At 39.9% G+C, this 25,802-nt stretch overlaps 1 protein-coding gene across 1 annotated transcript in view; it reads right to left on the minus strand.

Moving 5' to 3' along the window:
* The window catches only part of LOC143962290 (uncharacterized), a 315,099-nt gene extending 295,214 nt beyond the window's left edge, over positions 1–19,885 (minus strand). Inside the window, 1 exon segment of the mRNA XM_077471593.1 lies at positions 18,898–19,885. Coding sequence (XP_077327719.1) covers positions 18,898–19,753 — 856 coding nt within the window. The 5' untranslated portion in view covers positions 19,754–19,885.
* Between the last annotated feature and the right edge of the window lie 5,917 nt (positions 19,886–25,802).

The raw sequence follows: 25,802 nt of genomic DNA on the forward strand, positions 1-25,802 counted from the left end.
TTATTACCAACCCTTTAATCTCCCTCCCAAATTTACTACAGAAATTACATGATTTTTCTGCCCTTTCAGGTCTCACTATAGATATAACTAAATCTATAGAAATTCCCATTAATATTCCCAGTTTCAGGCTTTGAAAGACTCGTTTGATTTTCAATGTTCATGGGTTTGCCTCTCATATCTAGGGGTTCATCTCGCCACAGATTTAGAGACATTGTTTTTAAAAAAATGACCCCCTTTTGATTGCTAAACTTTTTGGGCAGGGTTACTGCGGCAAAGATGACAGTCCCTCCAAAATTGCTATACCTCTACCCATTAAAATCACTAAAGCCTTTGTAGAGTCTTTTCAACAAGACCTAAATAACTTTATTTGGGCAGACTCCCCTCCCAGACTATCCAAAACAGTATTATATACCTCAGCACATAGAGGAGGTCTGAGGGCCCCTAACCTATGGCACTACTATCTGGCATCAAGATTCTCACAATTATCTCAGTGGCATATTTTTAATTCTAGGGTGCCTTGGGTACAATTTGAATTGGATTTGATCCAAATATTGCATACCAAATAGTGACATTTTTCATTACCTTCAAATAAAACACTTTTACTTATCTTGTTTTAAAATTGACTCTGTCTCAAATTCAACTCAAGACGAACGCATTTGTATGGAGAATCCCAGAGGGAAAGGACTTAGCAGTATATTCATCCGTCAACGACCGTAACTCCACTGATAAGATATTATATAGGTCTCAAATCAACTAGCACACTGTCACAAGAGCTAGCGTCCCTGGGAGGTAGAACTGATCTCCTAGAAGTCAAGCATGATGAACTTCACTTGGCCTATACAGATCTCCGGAGAGACCATGACTTACTGGGGGACACAGTTGTCCAGCTCCAGAATCATTTGGAAGACCTGGACAACCGCAACAGAAGGAACAATGTTAGGGTGCGGGGGGTCCCCGAATCGGTGACCGACCTTTCTACTGCGGTCACCAAGCTGTTCCAACACCTCCTGCCAAACCATCCCAAGGATTCCTTCATTTGTGACCTCCTGCATAGGGCGCTGAGACCTAAACCCCCCCCCGGAGAAACCCCCCCCCCGTGACATTGTTTTGTGCCTCAAAGATTTCCTTGTAAAAGAAGAAATCCTCAGAGCTTCCCGTAACACGCCACGCATTCAACTAGATGGGGCTTCTATACAAATCTTCCCAGACATAGCACCTGCAACACTTGAAAAACAGAGGAAAATGAGAGAAATCACCTCTGCTTTACAGACAGCGCAGATACGCTATCGATGGGGCTTCCCGTTTAAATTGATCATACCGCACAATGGATCAACGCACATCGCCACTACGGTTACAGAGGGCAGAGAAATTTTGGTGAGGTTGGGCCTGCAGGAGCGACAACAAACACCCCCACACCCCCCAACTCCTCGTCCGTCTCCCATTTGGGCCACCTCATCGCCTCAGAGGGATAGACGCTCCCACAGATTGCAACCATTGCCTGAAATCCGACCGCAATCCGATGTTTACGGAGTTCTTCACTAAGTCGGGGCAATTGCAACAGGACATTAGGTGCCGCCATAAGGGGTTGAACTGAGATATTTCCCCCTCTCATGACATGCTTGAGCCCCCTCCCCTCCTAATTTAACTGGACATGGCTACGTTCACTACCTTGATTCTCCCTGTCCCCGGAGAAGATCATTTCCTGGTTTTTTGACTCACATTATTCTCCCCCTCCATACTTGCCCACCACTCCCCACTTGATCCCCTTCTCTGATTTCTACCACTAGCTCTCCCATTGGACCGGGGTTCTTCTTCTTTTTTTGTTTTATTTTTGGGTGGAACCCTGCGACTGCGGGTTGTACCCTCCTGGACCTTTTTTTCCTATCCACCTCTGCGGTGGGGAGCGAGTGGAGCAGGTGGAAGTAAGGGCCGGAGGGCCCTTTGGTTACATTTTTTGGTCGGGATGGACTTCCCACCCCGACCCCATAGAGTTTTAAGTTACTTTTTTGTTTATCTGTTTTTTTGTTATGCTGACTTTACTGCTCGATATCAAGTCTGGATGTGTATATTAACTGTTTTTAGCTCTTCTAACTGTTGGAGGTCTGGTCATGGCTACGAACTAGGGGAGCTGTTCCTTGATGTGGGTACTGGTGGCTCCTCTGGCGTTGGACTCTGGTATAAGATAACGAAGTTTCCCCATTAAATTTTCAGAGGTGCACTAATAGCTACTGGATAACATGGGTCTGCATATTATTTCCCATAACATGAGGGGATTGAATTCCCCCCAGAAGCGGAGGAAAGCCTTCCGTTGCTTTAAGCAAATGGGTGCTGATATTATTCTACTGCAAGAGACCCATTTCTCCTCAGTGGCTTGCCCAAAATTTTTTGATAAATCTCACAAACTACACTACTGTACCATGTTTGAGTCCAGGGCCAGAGGAGTTGCAGTGTTTATCCGTAATTGTGTCCAGTTTGAACCCTCCCACATATACAGGGATCCTGATAGCAGATTCCTTATTATTCAGGGTATATTACAGGGTAAGGCTGTGACTATTGCTAATTTGTACACTCCAAATACAGAGCTTTCTATAATGTGTTTTTACGTACACTGGATAGATACATCTCCCCCCATCTGATCGTGGGAGGGGATTTTAACCTAGTTTCTAGCCCCTCGTTAGACAGAAGTAAAACATCACACAGTGCTAAAGCGTTCCCTAAATTTCTTACCAGATCATTAGATAGATTACAACTCATTGACACTTGGAGGGCACTGAATGTTGGCGCTAGAGAATATACGCATTACTCCCACCCCCGCAATAGCTACGCAAGATTAGACTAAATTTTTGCATCACCCATTTTATTAGCCAACTCAGCTCTTACGACTATCCACCCCTGCCCCTGGTCAGATAACCAAATAGTGGCCTTCCATACCTCTCACGTCGGCCTTTCCCCTACAATAGCTTCATGGAGGCTGAATGACTCTTTGCTCTCGGATCCTGAAACTTACACCCGCATTGCAGGACACCTAGAAGATTATTTTAATATTAACGATACAGATGACATCTCCCCCCAAGTCCTATGGACTGCCCATAAAGCAGTACTTCGTGGCCACCTAATTGAGATCGCAGTCACCAAGAAAAAAGCAGAAAATCGCAATGATTCAGACACTCACCCAGGATCTACGTACACTATACCAGGCCCATGCCAGCACACACTCCCCAGATACCCTTCTATTAATCAACCAAAAGAGGGCCGAATTGGACACTATACTCTCAGAACATACAGAGAAATCATTACGCTGGTCCAAAGACAAGTTCCTTTTACACAGTAATACTGCCTCGGGCATGTTCTCCCGTAAACTTCATCAATCCCTACAGCCCACCCATGTCTATAAATTAAGAAATAACTTCGGCCACCTGGTTACTCACCCTAGTGAGGTACTGCAAATTTTTGCGTCCTTCTACCAAACTCTGTTATCTCCCCCCTCGCAACCTATGCCCCATAATATTGACCAGTGGTTTGACTCTTTACTCCTCCCTTCCCTCTCGGAGTCTCAGCTCAATAACTTGAACGCCCCCTGTACCGACCTAGAGGTCATGGCCACTATTAAAACACTCAAATCTTCGACCACCCCTGGCCCAGATGGCTATACCTCTTTATACTATAAAAAGTTTTCCCAGATACTGGCCCCTAGATTGACAAAACATATTAACCAGACATTACAAGGGCATAAACTCCCTGATGAAATGTTGCGTGTCAATATGACATTGATCCCCAAACCGAACAAGGACCACTCCCTGCCCCAAAACTATAGACCTATTTCGGTTTTAAACAACGACATCAAAATTTTAGGGAAAATTTTAGCAAACAGATTGGCCCCATTATTAGTACCCTTGTAGGCCCAGAACAAACAGGTTTTATTCCCAATAGGCAAATTACGGATAATATTATATTGGCCACGAATGTAATACAGGACGCAAACCTTTTCTCTCGCAAAGTTTTGAATTTGGGATTGGATATTCATAAAGCATTTGATAGTATTTTATGGCCGTATATAGATCTGATTTTAGCTAAGTTTGGGTTCATAGGTGAATTTGTGAATGGGTTTAAGGCACTGTATCATAGGCCCCAGACTAGAATACGGCTCCCTGGTTGCTCATCTGATTTTTTTTCTTTAGGCAGAGGTACCCGGCAGGGATGTCCCCTATCCCCTCTGATATTCGCCCTGGCCTTGGAGCCCTTGGCAAGGGCAATCATAGCCAATCCGAACATAGAGGGTACTTGAAGGAGGAGGGAGAGTATAAAATAAGCCTCTATGCAGACGATGTCCTCATGTTTTTGCCCAATCCGTTGATATCACTCCCTAACTTTCTTGAGATCCTTCGCTCCTTCCAGGGGCTTTTCGGGACTAGAGGTTAATTTAGTCAAATGTTCTGCCCTCCCTGTCAAATTCACACCTCAGGAAATAGCTAACCTACAAAACTCATTCGGACTCTCCTTATCAAACCACACGTTGCAATACCTCGGTATTCACTTAGCCCCTTCCCTGAAGGACATATACAGCGCCAACTTCCCCCCAGCCTTTATTGCGGTCAGAAGATGGCTAAGATTGTGATCGATGTTCCAGATTCCCTTAATGGGTAGAGTGGTAGCTGTCAAAATGTCTATTTTACCAAAACTGTTGTACTTTTTTAGGGCCCTCCCTTTACATGTCCCCCGCCAATCCCTCACCGCGCTTCAGAGAGAGATTAACGCCTTCATTTGGCAAAGTAAGAGACCTCTGCCGCAGGGTGGCCTGGGATTACCCGATATATGGCTGTATTATTTGGCAGCTAGACTAGCCCAGACAGCACAATGGCATGCCCCCACTGTTGGGGTTCCTTGGCTGCAATTTGAAACTCAGTCAATACGTCCATACTTCCTCACGGGCCTCCTGTGGCAGGAGGGATTGAAGCCGGGAGACCTAGCCCCCCTTAATACTATTGTTAGCCGTCCTTGTTATCTTTGGTCTCTTTATCATCTCAAATTTAAATTTCGCCCTGATAGACCCCGAATGGCATCATTTTTGGGTGATAGGAGATTTCCCCTTGCTTTTGAATCTCCTAGCACCTTCCGATGGTGGATCCGGAAATCTTTGGTCCCCTTACGGGCTCTGTGTAACAATACCGTCAATTTCATATCTTTCTCACAGCTCCGTGCACAATATGAGATACCAAGTGGGTAATTTTATAAATTCCTTCAAATTCGACATTTTTTTCAAACACACTATAGAACCCCTCACGTTCTCGTCAGTGCACAATTTGAATCCATATGCTATCACCACTCCAGGGATAGAGGCATTATCTCAACTTTGTACAAGTATCTTATTGAAACCCAACAACCAGAGAAATCCAGGGCTATGTACTTGTGGGAAACGGATCTAGCCACGGAATTTTCGTCTGAGGATTGGCGGGATATGTTTCAGAATATGCATGGATGTTCCAAATCAATGGCTGTAAAGAACACTGTGGTGAAACTACATACGCGGTGGTATCTCACCCCTGATAGAGTTCACAAATTTTACCCCTTGGTTCCTGACCTCTGTTTCAGGGGCTGCCCTACAGTAGGTACCTTATTCCATACCTTTTGGAGCTGTCCCCAACTTCAACCCATTTGGGATCAGGTTTCTACTACAGTGGCTACCATTGTGGGATATAGGGTTGATCTAACAGCTACACACTGCATATTATTTGCCCCGATCCCGGGGATCCCCCTAACCGACCAACGGTTAATCAATACCCTATTTTGCGCCATTCATTGGACGATAGCACTACACTGGCGCTCTCACCTGATTCCCTGGCCACAGGTTCTTCGTAGGATGGATTCTATCTGCCTCATGGAGTGCATTCACCATACAATCATGGATACTATGCACATTTATACTGCTAAATGGGCCAAATGGCCCATCAACATAGGGCCTGCTGGAGTAATACCTCTCTCCCATCCCCTCCAGAGGTTATCTGAGATCTGGATGGAGCTGAACCCCCAGAAGGGTTGAGCTTGGTTTTTCAAACTTTGATTTCTGAGCTTACACTGCTAGATAGATATGACCTCCCGTACACACTGAGCTGTGTTAAGACTAGTTACTGAAGAGCAGGACTACAATCCTAATAGGTTCATGTATGTATAGTCAGCGTTTAAGATAAAAATTTGTTCCTTGTTTCATTAACCCTACATGGATAACTCAACTGACTGTGAAAGACATCGTATAGTGTCTAGAACGGGTTTTCCTTTTTTTTTTCTTACGATGCTGAATTATTTGTATGTATATGGAGTGTTCTATCGTGTTATCCTCTAATGCAGCATTGTATCTGCTTTTGTTGTTATGTTTGTTGTTACGCAACCAATAAAAATGTTTGTATTAAAAAAAAAAGATATTATATAGGTATAAATGGGAATCCAAATGCTCTTTAGAACCTGAGATCTTAGACTGGGACATATGTATAGATAACCTTAAAAAATGCACGAGATTTATGATCATCAGGGAGACTGTGATAAAAATCTTCAGAAGTTGGTACCAGACCCCAACCAGAGTTCATACATTTTTCCCTACAGTATCTCTCCTGTGCTTTAGAGGGTGTCGGACCTTAGGTTAATTTCTCCACTTCTCCTGGGAATGTCCCCATTTTGCCCCAATCTGGAGAAAACTGACCAACATTGCGTCTATAGTCACAGGGGTTCAGCTTTCCCTAATCCATGCCACTGTCTATTGTTTTTTTTCCCATCGTAGAAGCTACCACTCTTCAAATGAGACTGATTCACACAATCAGTGTGGCCATTCATTGGGTGGTTGCTGTGCATTGGAGAAATCCCTTGGTTCCACTACTTCAAGTTAAACTTATAGTAGAATCTATTAACAGAGTATAAAAACTTTTCCACACCTTGTTTCACACTATGCCTTATTACGAAGTAAAATTGGCTCCTTGGTTTGATAATTGAAATACTTTTGAATAAACCACCATAATGATGAATGAATCATGAACGTTATGTGTCTCCTTCAATATTAAGTTTTTACTATCTATTCACAAAATAATTGTACTATGAGCATTATTTTTGTGATTATACTTATGATTTTCTATTGTAGCACCTTTGAAACTTTCTAATAAGAGTTTGTAAACTAAAAGCAAAAGTAAAAAAAAAATTGTTCCATGACATCGCTCTAGTCCTTCAAGGCCATATAGTTGATCAAAGAGTATCTACTTTTTGATAACCTATGGAAGCATCCGGCTGCACAGTCGAATAGTTTCTCAACGAACTGGCAGAAATGGTAAGCCTGAGAAACACTGGAGGGCGTTTTTTTTTTTGCAAAAAACATTTTTTCTTTAAAAAAAAATAAAAATTTTTACTTAACTTTTTGTATCACAGATGAGTTTTTTTAGATGGCAGGTTCTCTTTAAGTAGACTTTTAGACCCTGCATGTCTCCTTTGGCCTCCATTCATTGCATTGCAAAACATTACTTGCTGACTAGCCTAGCCAGGGAACACCTATATGCTGACCCACAAGTGACATCACAGACGTTGCTTTCCAGGTCACAGCAAGAAGGGGAGGAGAGCAGACGTGTGTCTGCTCTTCTCCTTTGGGAGAGAAGCCACCAGTCCCACAGATGGGGAAGCAGAGCCCATGAAGCATGGTGGAAGGAGAGCACGGGGGCACCAGTATGGGGGGGGGGGGGGAGAGCAGTTTCTGTGAGCACTGTCAGTTTCACACATAATCTCTATGGCTGCAGGATTGTGTGTTAAACCCCCTGCTGCAAGATGTAGGGACCTGCCAGTGAAACGGTTAAGAGGTTGCTTTACTAAAACTGGAGAGTGCAAAATCTAGTGCAGCTTCATCTTTTTTCAAAGCTTAAATGAGCAAGCTAAAGTTAGAAACTGGCTACCATGCACAAATCCACCTGATTTAGCACTCTTATATTTAGTAAATTAACCCCTAAGTGTTAGAACTTTTTCTTGTTAAATTTTTTTATTGAATTTCAAGAAAAAAAAAAGGGAAGTTTACAGATCATAACGAACATCATATCATGAGTATAGTAAATTAACAATATAGTTATAATCAGGTATTGATCACATAGATTAGGTATGTTATAAGTGAAAGTATAAGTAACATAGAGATTGTATACTATAATATTATAAGTCCTGAACTAAATTAGGAACGAACTATATGAGAGAATTAATGAAATATGTCTCCAGACCACCTGTCCACCCCAAATGGGTTCAAGCTGTGAACACAGGTGGGGGCAGATATAATTAAAAAGTAAAACTTTTCCTGGTTAACTTTAGCTCAGCACAACCAGTATTTAAAGAAAGTTTTGAAGAATAGACCCTCTAAAAGAGAGATCGATTCTCTATGTTGATGATAAATAAACCAACTTTTGAAAGATAAAACATAAATAAAAAAAGAAAAGAAAAAAAGAAGAAGAGGGATAGAAAAGGAGGAAAAGAGAGAAGAAAAGGGATGAGATGAAAACTCTTGAGGTAGTGACCTGGTACATGACATAAATCAATAGCACAACAGCGATACACAAGGATTTTATTGTGGGAAGAGCAACGACTGGTCAAAATCAGAAGGAAAGAAATGTTTAACCCATGGTTGCCAAATCATGTGACATTTACTAATATTATTGTTTTCAATAGCTGTCATTTTATCGAAAATGAGAGCTTTGTTCAGTCTGTGTTTGGCTTCCGCCACAATTAAATTTTTGGTTTTCCATGCCTTAGCTATGGTTTGTTTAGCTGCCGTATTAATATAAACAAGTAGTTTGAATTGTGTCCATGTGAGTGAATCTGGTTTGAGATTTAAAAGTGCAATAGCTGGGTCTGGGGCAATATAGATATCTAAAGCTTTAGAGGCCATTGCAAATATGTTAGTCCAAAATTCTTGCGCCACCGGACAATCCCACCATATATGAAAATGAGTACCAGGAGAGGAGTGACCTCTAAAACAATGATTAGGGTAAGATGGAGAAAATTTTGCAATCCTTGCTGGTACTAGGTACCATCGTGCCAGAACTTTAAAGTTAGTTTCCAAAGCATAACAGTTGGGAGATGATGATTTAGTAGCTAACCAAATGTTGGACCAGTCATTGTTGTTAAATATTGGACCCAAATCCTGTGCCCATTTAACAGAATATGATGGAAGTACCTCATTGGGGGTAGTAATAAGGGTTTGGTACACATATGAAATTAAACCTTTAACATGTGGGTCACTTATACAAATATGTTCAAATTTAGACATCTGACTAAGTGCTAAACCTGACCCAATAAGATGCATATAGAAATTTTTAATTTGTAGATATCGAAATATCTCATTGTTTGAGAGCCCGTAGTTCGTACATAGCATAGGGAATGTTTGAAAGGTATTTGAGGATAATAGCTTATAGAATCTAGTCAGATTAGTAGAAGATCATGCTGAAAAAGATTTCGAAAATGTCCATGCAGGATAAAAAGCTGGATTCCCTAGAAAGGAAAGAAGTGGATTATGTACTGATTGTAATTTACATGAACTACCAAATCTATCCCAGTTAACCAATGAATGTTTTGTGATAGGATTAGTCAGATGCGATCTGTCCTTTGGCTGAATCCATAGTAGATTGGCCACTGATATGGGGTCACAATCAATGGCTTCAATAGATACCCATAAAGGTATGTCTTCTGTTGAATGATATTTAGGGAGTATCGATAGTTGAGCTGCAAAGTAGTAAGAAGCAAAGTTAGGTAGCCCCAAGCCTCCACTGGTTTTACTAAGATATAAAGTGGATTTAGGTATACGGGGTTTAATATTCTTCCAAATAAAAGACATAATTCTACGCTGTGTGAGTCGTAAAAAATATGAAGGTAGGGAAATGGGAAGTACCCTATATAAATATAAAAACTTAGGCAGTATTGACATTTTTATTGCGTTAATCCGACCCATCCATGATAGTGGTAGTGCGGACCATTGCTTTAATAAGCCTGTAACTTGCTTCAGCAGGGGTAAATAATTAGCTGCAAAAAGATCAGAAAGTGAGGATGTAAGGTGTACACCTAAATATGGTATTTGGCGACCAACCCAATTGAAAGGTAGAGAGGATTGAGCCTGTAATAGGTCAGAGTGTTTTATAGAAATATTCAATGCATTTGATTTGATGGGGTTTACAAAGAGACCGGAAATATGTGAAAATGTATCCAATATTCGCAGAAGAATTGGAGCAGAAATGTGGGGATGAGATAGATAAATAAGTATGTCATCCGCATAAAGACACAGTTTATGGTGATGCCCACCTAGTTCAATACCTTTGATATCTGGGTTAGATCTAATTAATTGTGCCAAAGGTTCCATAAGTAGGGCAAAAAGTAGTGGGGATAAGGGACAACCCTGTCTTGTGCCTCTTCTGATGTCTATTATTGCTGATTTATAACCTGCATATTTAATATGATCCCCATGAAGAAGTCACGTGGTATGACGTAACGCGTAGGGAGTGGCCGTAGGACAAACCGGAAGTAGCGTAAGACTGGCGGTACACGCCAGATCTCTATCTGTTTGTATTCCTTTTTTTAAATGTGAGAGTCTATTGTTTTCTCTTAATAAATCTGTTCAGTTTTTGAAACCACTACACGATTGGAGTCCCCTCTCTCTCTCCCTTTTCCCCTCCCCTCTGTGTTCTTTTTAAGCTTTATACCTCGGAAATACAAGTCTACAGCTGCAGTATTACATACAAGAGCTGGAAATGGCCCTCTAGTGGCAGAAGTTTATACTACATGCTCTATCTGCAAATCCTTGGTTATTGTACACAGATAAGGAAAAGTTTGTCTGGGGTCATCTTCATTTTTGCCTGATTATTCCATCTTGAGGTGAGAGTTCTGAGAGCCTGGATTTATACATTTTGGAACATTTGGTCCCGTTCTTTCTCTTGTTTTTCACCATTTACCTTCACTCATCGGTGTGTTTACTTATATGATTTTTCATTGACTTTTGTCCTTCATAGATTTTTATATTTTTTATATTTATCATCCCCTTTTTTTCAGTGGCACGATTTGCGCAGGACTTTTTATTTTATTCATTTTGATGTGATAGTTTGTGTTTACTATTTTTGTCCCGCTGCATTTTTATATTATTTAGTAGCACTTGCACTTTCTTCACTTCACTGGTTTTATTATATATTGATACATTTTCTATTTTTTAAGTACTTAGATTCATTTCACGTTTAGCACTTAGTGGCGCGAGGGTCCATTTTTCACATATTTAATAGGAACACAACATCAGTTCAAATTTTTGTCAGGTTTCCATCATCAATATAGGGACATAGAATCTATATTTGATAAACATTGGCATATCTTGAGGAAGGATAGATATCTGGGCACCATTTTACCAATGGCTCCCAAATTTATTTACAAAAGATCCCCTAACATTGGCGATAGGATCGTAAAAAAGATTTTAGATCCACCTTTGAAAATCACCATCTCTGGGGATCTAAAAGGGTTTTTTTCATGTAGGAAATGCATATGTTGCAGGACGGTTGCGAATATCAATAGAGGTATTACCACAGTGACCAATGGGATTGGGGAATCCTTCCAAATAGAGGAGTTCATGACCTGTAATACGACCCATGTAGTTTATCTGTTGTGGTGTCCATGTAAACTCTATTATGTGGGACGCACTAAAAGATGTTTGAAGGTCCGTATTTCGGAGCACCTTGCGAACATACGAAAGGGGTACAAGTACCATAGTGTGTCTATGCACTTTAAAGAACATCACCAGCAGGATCCTTCCTTACTGCAGTTTTGCGGAGTTGACCATGTTCATCATTCTTGGAGGGGTTCAAATCGGATCAGGGATTTGTCACAACGAGAAACGAGGTGGATTTTTTTGATGAGGAGCTTGGCACCAGTGGGTATGAATATCGAGCTGGATGTCAATAGCTTCATCAACAACTCCTGATAAGATTCTCCTTTGGGGGGATTTTGCCGTTTTGTTTTTTGTTTTTTTGTTTTTTGTTTTCTGTGGGTTCCCTATGTACTGTTTTTTAGACCTATTGAAATTGGGTGGACATAATCCTTATCTATCCTTGGGCAGTTATATCTCATGATCCATTGAGGAGATGGTGTAAATGAGATGATTGTGTATGAGAGCTAACATTTTTTCAGATCTCTGAGTTTGATTCTTTATGCTGTATTTTATTATTTTTTATATTTTTATAGCTGATGAGATGATATATATTTTTACATATACAGGCCTTTGTATTATTGGTTTTAGTATTATGTGAACTTTTGGGCATTGGTTGTGCAAGCAAGCTGTTCAAAATTTAGGGGGGATACTAAACATTCTGATTTTGAGTCAGTGGGGTTAAATATATATTTTTAAACTCTCTGTATGTTCTTCTTCTCCTTTGCCCGATATATTTATGTATATATGTGCTGATCCATCTAGACGCTAGTGAGTTGAGGGCACACCTATGTTGCTACATACACACACGGTCCGGATCCACGTTATGGGAGGGTATGGGATGTGTAGTATATGGTATGTGGCATGATGATGCGCACTTTCATGGTGGGCATTGTATGATCCAACGATGAAATTTGATTGATTGAGGTATTTTCCCATATTAAGTTTCGTGGCATGAGGTGTTTTTTTGGGGTTTGAGAACTGCTCTGACCACTAGGTCATTACTTAGCGCTGACTGTCAGCGGAGGTGACTCAGTAGAGATCCTTGGGTGTAGTAACATGGTGTGGGTGGAGGAGGAGGTTCTCCACTATTGATTGGTGCATATACATTTCACTAGGGACTCCTGGGTGTAGCTAGATGGCGAGGGTGGAGTAGGCGGACCCGGGGAGGCGAACGTTGACCGACGTGATGACGGCGCTGTAGGGACTGCACCAATTAGCTCATGAGAAGTATCAACTTACCCGGAAGTTCCGCGCATGCGCGCCGGTGTATTTAAACTACTCATTGCGACGGAATGATGTGTGATCATATAGATGGGGAAGTGGATGTGCTGCCCTGTATATATGTGACATGCCCGGAATGTGTATTATGTGCAGGGTACCTGGGATTGTGTTGTACATTTAGAGATGGGAAAGGGGTTGGGGGGGATACTTAGTAGTATCCACCCACTGTAAGGGTTCACCAACCAATCGGAGCTCTTAAGGGGGAGTGGTTACCTGAGGTGGGAGTGACTGGTCGCCTGAGTTTGCAAATAAATAAGGGATTGTTACAGCTGGTTAGCCAAACCCATGAAGAAGTCCATTGGACGAAACATGTCGGGGGCGTGGCTATAGGGCGACCAGCTTACACAGTTACTGAGCAGAGAGAAGGCGGAGGAAGGGGAACACACAGGCTGAAGGATTGGACATCTTTATCTGGCGCTGTCTTTTGAATCGAGTTGTCTGCTGTCAGGTACCACACAGATTCCTTGTATAAAGACAGTGCGATGTGATATGAATTGAGCCTGCTTCCAGTGTACTCACCAATGCCCATGAGAGATGAGTCTCTGATTTGACCAGTGGATTGTCTATTATGAAGTGCCTATTTTTTATTGGATCCATGTGAGTGTGATTTTAATTGAACGTTTTATTGAGATTAAACAGCTTTACATTATTGCACTATGGGAAGTTTCTTTTGTCTCCCTGAGGTAACTTTGAGTTATTAAGTGATTAACCTCTACCTGCGGTGCTGACAGAAGAAGTGGTTTTGAGAAACAATCATCACCTGCATACATTATAAGCGTTGTTGGCCCGACACGAGAGTGCTGGGCAAAACCTTTGGTGAGTGTTTTGAACAAGGGGGGCACGACCACTAGGGTGTGGTGGAGGTTTGCAGCTGATGAAGATTTGGTTGCAGATTTTTCTTCTCTTTATTTGAACTATTGTCATCATCACGATTATTATTTTTCAATTATTGTATTGGATTGAAGATCACTTCAAGACACTTTGGAACTGCACAGTCTCATTAGAGCACTTTTTTTGTCATTTTGCATGTGTTTTTTATTATTATTATTTTTTTTTCCATTTTTTTCACTGCATTTTTTCTGTGCGATTTATTAATGCGTTTATTCTAAATTTTACTTTTATTACATCTGTCACTGTCACATTATCACGATATATTCACTGTATTGCTGATTACATTGATGCACAGTTATTTATTATTGGTCTTTTGGGGATTTTAACACACTGTTTCTTTAACAGTGTGCAGCTCTTATAGCGCCACTAGGTGTTACTTGTATTTTAGTGGTAGATTTGTTTTCTTTTCACCTCTTGATAGATTCATTTACTTTTAAAGTGGCAGCTGGGAGGAGGGTGATTTTGAGCGCTGTGATGATATGCTAATTGGGAGGTCATTGATAGCGTATCTTGAGTTGTTTCTATATTTAATATATGCCCTGGGATTGTTATAGAGGGAAGAGATCCAAGTCAGGAAATGATTACCAAAACCCAATTTTTTTAGAGTAAATTGCATATAAGGCCAGATGACTGAGTAAAAAGCCTTACTGATATCCAAAGATGGGAGGCAAGTTGGGATACGTCTGTTTTTAGCGGCTTGAATAAGTAATAGTGTTCTTCTAATATTGTCTCCTGCCTGTCTCTTGGGTATAAAACCCATTTGGTCTTGATGAATTAGGTGACCTATAAAATTATTCAAACGAGACACAAGGACCTTAGCTAATATTTTAATGTCTAAGTTAAGGAGAGAAATGGGATGATAATTAGACCAGATAGTTAAATCTGATCGTGGTTTAGGTAACATAACTATAATATAAGATAATGACCCGACAGAAGGGAGTTGAAGGCTCTGGTTAAGACTGGTGTTAAAATATGCTCAAAGTTTTTATAATACGATGCAGAGTAGCCATCGGGGCCAGGCTTTTTATGTAATTTTAGTCCCTTTGTAGCAGTCTGAACCTCATTAGTAGTAATAGGGCTTTCTAGTCTCTCTCTTTGTTCAATATCAAGAGTAGGGAGATTAATATTAGAAAATAGCCTGTCCGTACTGGCCTGATTGAAATCAGTAGCAGGGGAGTAAATTTTAGCTAATTTGGAACGAAACACCTCTAAAATTTTGACTGGATTACTGGTATATGAATCACGGGACGTTTTTAATCTTATGGAGGATCTGATTTGATTTATTGATCTTAAACTTCTGGCCATAAGGGAGTCTGGTTTATTAGCTTTGAGGTATTGTGTATGTTGGCGTTTAGGAGTTTATCTGCCAAATCCATTAAAAATAGATCTAAATCTAAACGGGCTTTATCTAATTTAGCATTATTAATGGCATTTGGGGAAGATTGAAATGTATCATGACAGGAAGTGAAGTTAGCTTCCAGCTTTGTAAACATGAGTTTACGTTCTTTTTTAAGCTTTGCAGCTAGTTGTATCAACTTACCCCGAACAACGGTTTTATGGGCTTCCCACAATGTCACATCGGAAGTGTCACCAGTATCATTAAATAAAAGATAGTCATTCATCTCTTTTTCTATCGTCTGTCGATGTAGAGGGTTAGCTAATGTAGAGTCGTTTATGCACCAGGTGGCATCATGTGATCTGGGTATTATAGAAGCAATAGTTGTGAATACGGCACAATGGTCAGACCATGTGAACGGTATAATATTAGATGATAGCATTTCAGGTAGCATACTAGAAGGGACCAGAATATGATCAATACGGGAGAAAGATTTATGTGGGTAGGAGTAATATGTAAAACGTCTACTAGTCGGATTGGTTTCACGCCATGTATCAACCAGATTATGTTTGGCAAGTAAATGTTGAAGATTAAGCTTATTAGAGCTAGTGATAGGGGCTGGGGGAGACTTATCTAGAAAAGGAATTACCATCGTATTTGAGTCACCACATAGGACTACAGTACCAAATTTATATGTATCAACCACTTGAAAAAGATGGGATAAAAAAGATTCAGTTTTTTTATTTGGAGCATAATATGAAACAATTGTAATAGCTATATCTGCTATATATCCAGTAAGGAGTAGATATCTACCTTCGGGATCATTTAGTTGTGTTAAGAGGGTGAATGGCATGGAACGGTGAAATCCAATAAGAGTTCTGCGTTGTTTAACCGTGGTAGAAGCGGTAAAAAATTGCGGGTATGAGGAGGAAAGAAATTTAGGGGCAGCTTTGTCAATAAAATGGGTTTCCTGCAAACAGATTATATGTGCCTTCTTGGCCGAGAAAGATCTCATTGCTTTTGTTCGTTTGTGTGGGATATTAAATCCTTGTACATTAAGAGATAAAATATTTATGGGGGCCATAAAAAGTCTAAGTAAACTAGCTCATAATAAGAACAATGACTTGAACTTAGAATACAGGTCACCATCTCGAGAGAAAAAAGAAGAGAAGAAAGAATAGAATAAAGAAGAACATAGCTTGGAAGAATAACCCTAATATGAAAAACTGTGAGTTAATGCAATTAGAAATCACTAGGGTATGAGAGCAACTCCTGGGAGTGAACAAAGGACTCACAGGGGCTCCACAGCCATCATCAGAGTCTCGCATAATAAAAGCAAGGGTCTGAGGATGACGAAAAGGCAGCAAGTAGTTCCTAAAGTGACGAACCACGCCGGAGAACCACAGGAACTATACAAAAAGCACCTATACTATCATAATAATATATGTATATATATTATCCAGAAAAAAAAGGGGGGGGGTGGAAGACTATCAAGACCATAACCTCAGGAAATGACCACATAAGTATCTTTGACTGATATGAGAGAGGGAGACAAAAAAAAAGGGGGGGGGGGAATTTAAGTAAACAAGCAGTAAAAACAAAAAAAAAAAGTTTTATATAGAAGAGGGCCAGCAAAGAATTGTAAGCCAAAGGGCCATAAAGTTGGAAAAATTAGTAACTTAAAAATTAAGTTGTTTCAGAAAAAGTGGAATCCTGCAGTTCTGAAAAAGAGGAAATGTATCGAAGAGGAGAAAAAAATATATTTATTTTAAACTCAGCCAATAGAGTCTTCAGTATTAGGAGGCTGATGTTCAAATCTACCACGTTTATGCTGATTACGGCGAGAAGGAGTAGATGACTTAGAGCTGGTTGCAGTGTTTTGTTGAGGGGACCTGAAGGCTGATCCTCTGCGGAATTGGTCTTTAATTGTGGTTTGATCTGCAAGACCTAATTCGACCAAGGCTAACTGTAAGTCCTCTGAAAAGCGACATACATATCTGGTTTCCAGATGTGTGAATTTGAGGGAGAAAGGAAACCCCCAATGATAAGTGATCTGGTGCTGTTGAAGTATTTGTAGCTGTGGTTTAAGAGCTCGCTTTTTAGCCACTGTAATAGGAGATAAATCTGAGAAGAGTTGGTATACTTGTCCTTGGAACATTAGGGAACCCTATTCTCTCGCTGCTGCCAACAATTGTTCTTTTGTACGAAAATAGTGCATCTTGGCAATTATGTCCCTGGGAGGGCCGTTAGGTTTACGTGGCGCTAACGCTCTATGCACTCTGTCCATTTCTAATCTCTCCACAGGGATACCAGGGTGCAATTCCTGAAATAAAGCAATCATAGTGGCATTCACATCCATGACAGTCTCTGGAATTCCCCTGATCCTCAAGTTGGCCCTTCTGTCTCTATTCTCCTGTTCCTCTAAACGTGACTGAAATATGACATTCTCTCCTTTGAGACTATTAAATTCAGAAATGTAGTGCTGAGTTTGACTTTCAATATCATCTACTCGTATCTCTAATTCAGCTGTTCTCTGACCCAGCTCTCTAATTTCTCTTGTCAGTTTGTCAGTAATATGATCTGATGTCTGTTTCAAAGCCTTCTGTAAAATATGCTCAAATTTTTTAAATATGACAGATTGAAACTCTGATTCTAATACCGAAGCACCACAATCAGAGTCAGAGTCCTCAGTATTTTCTGTGGTGTTTATATTGGATTTAGGAGGTTTAGCCAGCTGTGAAGAATGAGGCTTGAGGAGACTGCCGCAGCCATCTTGGAAGACGGCTGAGGTAATTTCCCTTTGCTTGTTCCACTTTTAAATTTAGCGTTTGTACCCTTTAAAACCATACTTATATGTGCTTGAGTCTTAGTAGTAGGTTTTTCTCTCATTTTGTATAGAATTAGAGACTTCTGTGACCTGTAGTCCTCCAGCGCGTTCGTCACAGGAGCGGAGCTCTAAGCCGGCATTACCGTCCTCCTAGGCATCTGCGCATGCTCCACCGTGTTAGAACTTTTTATTATGCAAGTGACAAAACTTGTTTCATTTTTACATGTAAATCATTTAGCAATGTCTCAGTCACAGGTTATAAGCAATGTAGAAATGTACACACACCATAGAGGTATTTTTATGTTCTCACACTTTTGTAATCTCATGTTTTTCTCATGTTTTTGTATTCATGCATTTTATTATGAAATGAAAAAAAAAATACAAAAGATGTTTAAATAGAAAACAAATGTTCTACATGCAAGTATGAAATCTACACTAAAATAAAGCAATATGAATAATCTTTATCTAATTAGAGCACAAAAGCTAATACATATTTTTAAAACCGTAATAAAATGTACATTCTGCAAAGCGATTCTCTCTTTTGTGTAAATCACTAAGACATGCAGCTGCTCAGCCATTCACAGGCAGCTTTGCATTTTCTGAAGGAATACAAAGCTTCCTCTGATTGACTGAGGTGGAGAGTTGGGTGGATGATATTAAATTCTCTACCTCAGCCAGTCAGAGGAAGCTTTGCATTCATTCAGAAAATACAAAGCTGTCTGAGAGTGGTAAAGCAGTGCCAATGCATATCTTTCTAAAATGAATAGTTTGTTTGGACCAGCTTGCTCCAAATTAAATATTGTAATTCAATAAAAGCTGGAGATCAGCTTTAAGCAGATATCTACAACATATGAAATATTTAAAACAATCATATTTAACTAATTGAATCAGCTTCATTTCCTTTGTGAATCCTCTGGTGTTGAGTAAGAGCTGACTTTGTACTAAACCACTTGTCACACTCCAAACATTTAAATGGTTTTTCTCCTGTGTGAACTTGTTGGTGTTGATTAAGATTAGATTTTCGCCCAAAGCACTTGTCACATTCTGGACATCTAAATGGCTTCTCTCCAGTGTGAACTTTTTGGTGTTGAGTTAAATACCATTTTTTCACAAAGCATTTGTCACATTCCAAACATCTATAAGGCTTCTCTCCTGTATGAATTCTTTGGTGTAGAGTAAGACAAATTTTTTGCACAAAGCATTTGTCACATTCTGAACATCTAAATGGCTTCTCTCCTGTGTGAATCTTCTGGTGTTGCATCAGATGAGTAATTTGTCTAAAGCATTGGTCACATTCTGAGCACATAAATGGCCTTTCTCCAGTGTGAATCCTTTGGTGTTTCTTAAGTTTAGATTTTTCAGAGAAACATTTGTCACATTCTGAACATCTGAATGGCTTCTCTCCTGTGTGGCTCCTTTGATGAGAAATAAGATTTGACTTCTTATAGCAACACATGTCACATTCTGGGCACTTTAATGTATTTTCTCCTTGGTGAATCTTCTTCCGGTGGTAAGAAAGAGATGATGATTGTGAGAAGCTCTCAGTACATTCTGAACATCTATATGGTTTCTCTCCTGTGTGAATTCTCTGGTGTATAGTAAGACCTCCCTTTGATGAGAAACATTTATCACATTCTGAGCATCCAAAGGGCTTCTCTCCTGTGTGACTTCTCATGTGTATAGTAAAATTTGTCTTTCTTTGGAAATTCTTATCACATTTCAAACATTTAAACATGTTTTCCCTTCCTGGATCTTCTTCTCGTGGCAAAAAAATGTCTTCTCTGAAAAGCACTTGTTAAATTCTGAGTATTGAAAAAGTCTTCTGTCCTGTGATAATTCTCTGGTGATTACTGAGATTTGCTGAAAGACTTCTCATGGATCATACTGTGCCAATTAAGATCTATAGGAATATGAAAATAAATTGTTATGGAACAAAAATTGAATACAGATGAATATCAATTTGAGAATAACATTATGGAATTCTAAACCAGAATTAATTGTTTTCCAATCACAGTACAAATGTATGTATATATTGTCAAGAGTATTGGAACACCTGCCTTTACATGTACATGAACTTTAATGTCATCTCAGTGTTAGTCCATAGGGTTCAATATTGAGTAGGGCCTCCCTTTACAGTCATACAGTAACAGCTTAAAATTTTCTGGGAAGGCTGTCCATAAGGTTTAGGAGTGTGTCTGTGGGAATGTTTGACCATTATTCCAGAAAAGCATTTGATGGATGAGAAGGCCTGGCTCACAGTCCCTGCTCTAATTCATCCCAAAGGTATGCTATTGGGTTGAGGTCAGGATTCTGTACAGGCCAGTTAAGTTCCTTCACCCCAAACTCACTCATCTATGTCTTTATGGACCTTTCTTTGTGCACTGATACAAATTATTTGGTGGAGGGGGGATTATGATTTGAGGTTGTTTTACAGGGGTTGGGATTGTGCCCTTCATTCCAGTGAAGGGAACTATTAAGGTGTCAGAAAACCAAAATATTTTTGACAATTTCATGCTTCTAGTTTGGGGATGGCCCATTCCTGTTCCAACATGACTGTGCCCCAGTGCACAAATGCACTTCTGGAAGAATGGTCAAACATTTCCATAGACACACTCCTGACCCTTGTGGACAGCTTTCCCAGAAGAGTTGAAGCTGTTATAGCTGCAAAGGGTGGGCCCACTAAATATTGAATCCTATTGACTAAGACTGGTATGCCATTAAAGTTCATGTGCATGTAAAAGCAGGCGCCCCAATGCTTTTGGCAATATATTATATATATATATATTTATTTATGGACGGGATGACTGGAAGACTGAAAGAGCGATTTTTACATGACATAGGTACACAATATGATTAACTCGTTTTTTTAATGCTCTCACTTTATTGGAAATGTTTTCACAAGTTATCAATGTGAGGAGCTACAATTTCTGGTGACCAACTTTTCATCAAGTTCACAAGTAAATTATTTCAAAGTAAAGCTGGACATACACTAGTAGTAATTCAAAATGAAAATTTGTGCAAAAATTGTCAAAACATGGAATTGTTACTCCAAAGTAGTTCAAGATTTTAACGTTTAACATTTAATTCCCTTCATGACCAGGCCATTTTTTTGCAATAAAGCACGGAGTTACTTTAACTGACAATTGCGCGGTCATGCGACAATGTACCAAAATAAAATATATGTATTCTTTTTCCCCCATAAATAGTGCTTTCTTTTGGTGTTATTTGATCACCTCTGCAGTTTTAATTTTTTGCACAATAAACAAAAAAATACCGAATATTTTGAAAACAAAACAATATTTTTCACTTGCTGCTTACATCCAGTAAAAATGTTTTTAAAATATCAAATTTCTTCACAAATTTATGCCAATATGTATTGGTGTATGGTGTAACATGCTACATATTTTTGGTGAAAAAAATAAAATGCAGGGCATTTTAGTCAACTAAAATGTACTGCACATTTTACATACATAGTTACATAGTTAGTCAGGTTGACAAAAGACACAAGTCCATCTAGTTCAACCACAATAAATAAATAAATAATAATATCATACAATCCCATATACCCAATTCTATACCCACAGTTGATCCAGAGGAAGGCAAAAAACCCCAGCAGAGCATGATCCAATTTGCTAAAGCAGGGCAAAAAATTCCTTCCTGATCCCCCGAGAGGCAATCGGATTTTCCCCGGATCAACTTTATCTATAAATGTTAGTACCCAATTATATTATGTACACTTAGGAAATAATCCAGGCCCTTCTTAAAGTGGAAGTAAACCCATCGATTTAAACAGTTAAAAAAAAAGGCATGCCGGGAATGCTAACTGCACATTGGCTGTGCTCTCAGCCAAACTATCAAACCATCCAATGGCTGGTGTCCTAACGAATCACATGTGTAGCCCCATAGCAGTTGAAGATTAAACAGAGGCAAAGATGGCAGCGTCCTTGGCTGAAAACGATATGGGAGTTTACTTCCACTTTAAAGCAATCCACTTAGCAGGCCAGAACCACCTCTGCAGGGAGTCTATTCCACATTTTCATAGCTCTTACTGTGAAGAAACCTTTCCGTATTTGGAGATGAAATCTCTTTTCCTCTAGACGTAAAGCGTGCCCCCTTGTCCTCTTTGACTGTGAAATGAATTACTCAACACCAAGTTCACTATATGGACCCCTTATATATTTGTACATGTTGATCATATCCCCCCTTAATCTCCTCTTATCAAGAGTGAATAAATTCAGTTTCTCTAATCTTTCCTCATAGCTGAGCTCCTCCATGCCTCTTATCAGTTTGGTTGCCCTTCTCTGCACTGTCTCCAGTTCCCCGATATCCTTTTTGAGAACTGGTACCCAAAACTGAACTGCATATTCCAGATGAGGTCTTACTAATGATTTTTACAGGGGCAAAATGATATATCTCTCTCTGGAGTCCATACCTCTCTTAATACAGGAAAGGACTTTGCTCGCTTTGAAAACCGCAGCTTGGCATTGCATGCTATTATTGAGCTTATGATCTACCAAAACCCCCAGATCCTTCTCCACTATGGATTCCCCCAGTGTACTCCCCCTAAAATGTATAATGGATGCATATTCTTAGCCCCCAAGTGCATAACTTTACATTTCTCCACATTAAACCTCATCTGCCACATAGTCGCCCAATTAGACAGAGCATTGAGGTCGGCTTGTAAATTGGAGACATCCTGTAAGGACGTTATTCCACTGCATAGCTTGGTGTCATCTGCAAAGACGGAAATGTTACTTTTGATCCCAGACCCAATATCATTTATAAAGATATTAAAAAGAAAGGGTCCCAGCACTGAACCTTGGGGTACACCACTGATAACCTTATACCATTCAGAGTAAGAGTCATTAACCACTACTCTCTGAATTCTGTCTTTTAGCCAGTTTTCTATCCATTTACAAACTGATATTTCCAAACCTGTAGACTTTACCTTACACATGAGCCGTGTGTGCAGAACTGTATCGAGCACTTTCGCAAAATCCAAGTATACGACGTCCACCGCCACCCCTCTGTCCAAGGTTTTACTTACCACCTCATAAAAACAAATAAGGTTTGTCTGACAACTTCTGTCTTTCATGAATCCATGCGGTCTGTTACTTAAAATATTTTTTTCCTGCAAGAACTCGTCTATGTGGTCTTTCATTAATCCCTCCAGTATCTTCCCAACTATAGAAGTTAAACTAACAGGTCTATAGTTACTTGGTAAAGACTTGGTTCCCTTTTTAAATATAAGCACCACATTGGCCCTGTTCCAATCCAGTGGTACTATTCCTGTCATTAATGAGTCCCTAAAAATTAGGTACAATTGCTTTGAAATTACAGAGCTCAATTCTTTTAGGATCCGTGGGTGGATGCCATCAGGTCCAGGTTCTTTATCCACCTTTATTCTGTCCAAATATTTCTGGACCATATCACTTTTAAGCCATTGTGGATTTGGGGCTGTGTCACTACCACCCCCATTATGGACATGAGCTCCCCCATGCCCCTTTGTATACACAGAGCTGAAGAAAGTATTTAAGTTAGCCATCTCTTTGTCCCCAGTCACCCACTCTAGATTATTTTGTAAAGGGCCTACACGCTCAGACTTGACCTTTTTACTATTAATATATTTGAAGAATTTTTTCGGGTTTGTCCTACTATATTTTGCAATCTGTCTTTCATTTTGAATTTTAGCATCCTTGATTTCCTTTTTACATATTCTGTTATATTATTTGTAACATTTAAATTACACTAGCGTTCCTTCATTTTTATATTTTTTAAAAGCTCTTTTTTATAGTTTATTGCTTTTTTAACTTTGGATGTGAGGCACATAGGCTTTGTTTTTAGCCTTTTAAACTTATTGCCCATGGGAATATACTTTGCAGTGAGATCACAGTCTTTTTGAAGAATTCCCATTTCTGTTCTGTGCCCATTGATGCCAATATTCTCCCCCAGTCTAGGTCCTGGAGAGCAGCCCTCATCCTTGGAAAATTTGCCCTCTTGAAATTAAGTGTTTTTTATCTTTCCCATATGTGATTTTTGCTTACAGCTAACATCAAATGAAATCATGTTATGGTCACTGCTACCCAGGTGTTCCTTTTTCCGAACATTAGTAATACGTTCTGCATGGTTTGAGATTACCAGGTCCAACAGAGCATCATTCCTAGTTGAGGCCTCAATAAACTGGACCATAAAATTGTCCTGTAATAGGTTTATACATTTTTGCCCTTTAACTGTCCCAGCAGTGCCATTACACCAGTCAATTTCTGGGTAGTTAAAATCCCCCATTATTATCACTGTCCCAGCCCTTTCTATCTGTGCAAGGAGCTGAGTCTCCACCTCCTCATTAACATTGGGTGGTCTATAACAAACTCCAATGATTAACTTTGAACTACGCACATCTGTATGCAGTTCCACCCATAATGCTTCAGACTCATCACACTCTCCGCCCACCAGGTCCTCTTTCTCACTCGCTTTGAGATCACTTCTCACATACAGACAGACCCCTCCACCTTTCCTTTTTACTCTGTCTTTCCAAAAGAGTGCATAGCCAGGAATATTAATAGCCCAGTCATGTGAGGAATGAAGCCAAGTTTCAGCAATACCGATTACATCATAGCTCTCCTGATGCACTAGAGCTTCCAACTCACCTATTTTGCTTGGCAGACTTCTGGCATTGGTGAACAAACATTTTAATGCATTAATATATTTTGACCGGTCACATACTATCCTCTTGGGTGTTCCGAGATTACAACTAGGACTTGCTACTATACTTACCTTGGGTTTATGTGCTTTTGTTACCCTACCACTAATGCCCCTAATATTACCCTCTGGAATATGCTCCACACTGACTATCTCTATCACTGGACCCTCCAGCCCCTAAACGACTAAAACGATTGCAGATGACTAAAATGGGACTAAAGCTAAAATGCCATTTTAGTCAAAAGACTTATACCCTGTACACACAATCGGACTTTCCAACAACAAAACCGTGGACTTTTGTTCGAAGGTTGTTGGCTCCAACTTGTCTTGCACACACACGAACGTAGTGACGTACAAGACGATAAAACTGAAGTTTAATAGTCATGTGATATTTCCATTACGAATGCTAGTTTTACAAGACCCAGTGCTTCTGGCTTGTCCCAGATTCTGAACATGCGCGTTTGTACTTTGGACTTTTGTAGACACGATTGGAAAGTCCTACAGCAAAAACAATTTGTTGGCTGAAAAATTGAAAGCATGCTAGCCAACATTTGCTGGCTGAAAATTTGAAAGCATGCTAGCCAACGATAGATAGAATACGATTGGACGTGACACGTCACTTTTTTTAGATTTATAAAGGTGCTATTGACAATACATTTCCACCATGTGTCAGTAACTTGCGCGATTACAACTGATCCAAAACATGGCGGCAAGGCTGATAACAGGAAAAAAAACCCTGGGAATCCATCTCTCCTTCGCTGAGGAGCTTACATTGGCTAACCGTAAAAAATTGGATCACGTTCAAGACCCTTTGCCTCACCCACAAATGCGTACATAGAGAAGCTCCGCAATACCTAATGGAGAAAATAAATCATTACACACCAAACTGCAGTCTTCGATCAGCCAACAAAAACCTCCTCCCAAAGCCCGGTATAAATCCAAGGGGGATCGTAGATTCGCTGTCCAAGGGCCTCGGCTATGGAATGCTCTACCAATCAACATCCGCCTGGAAGAAAATCACCTGGCTTTTAGGAAAAAACTCAAGACCTTCCTCTTTTAGCAGACGATCAAAGCTCGCCACAGCG

Source organism: Lithobates pipiens, unplaced genomic scaffold (assembly GCF_037356315.1).
Source record: "Lithobates pipiens isolate NorthernLeopardFrog02 unplaced genomic scaffold, aLitPip1_a1.2 Scaffold_8, whole genome shotgun sequence".
In the NCBI taxonomy this organism is placed as follows: domain Eukaryota; kingdom Metazoa; phylum Chordata; class Amphibia; order Anura; family Ranidae; genus Lithobates; species Lithobates pipiens.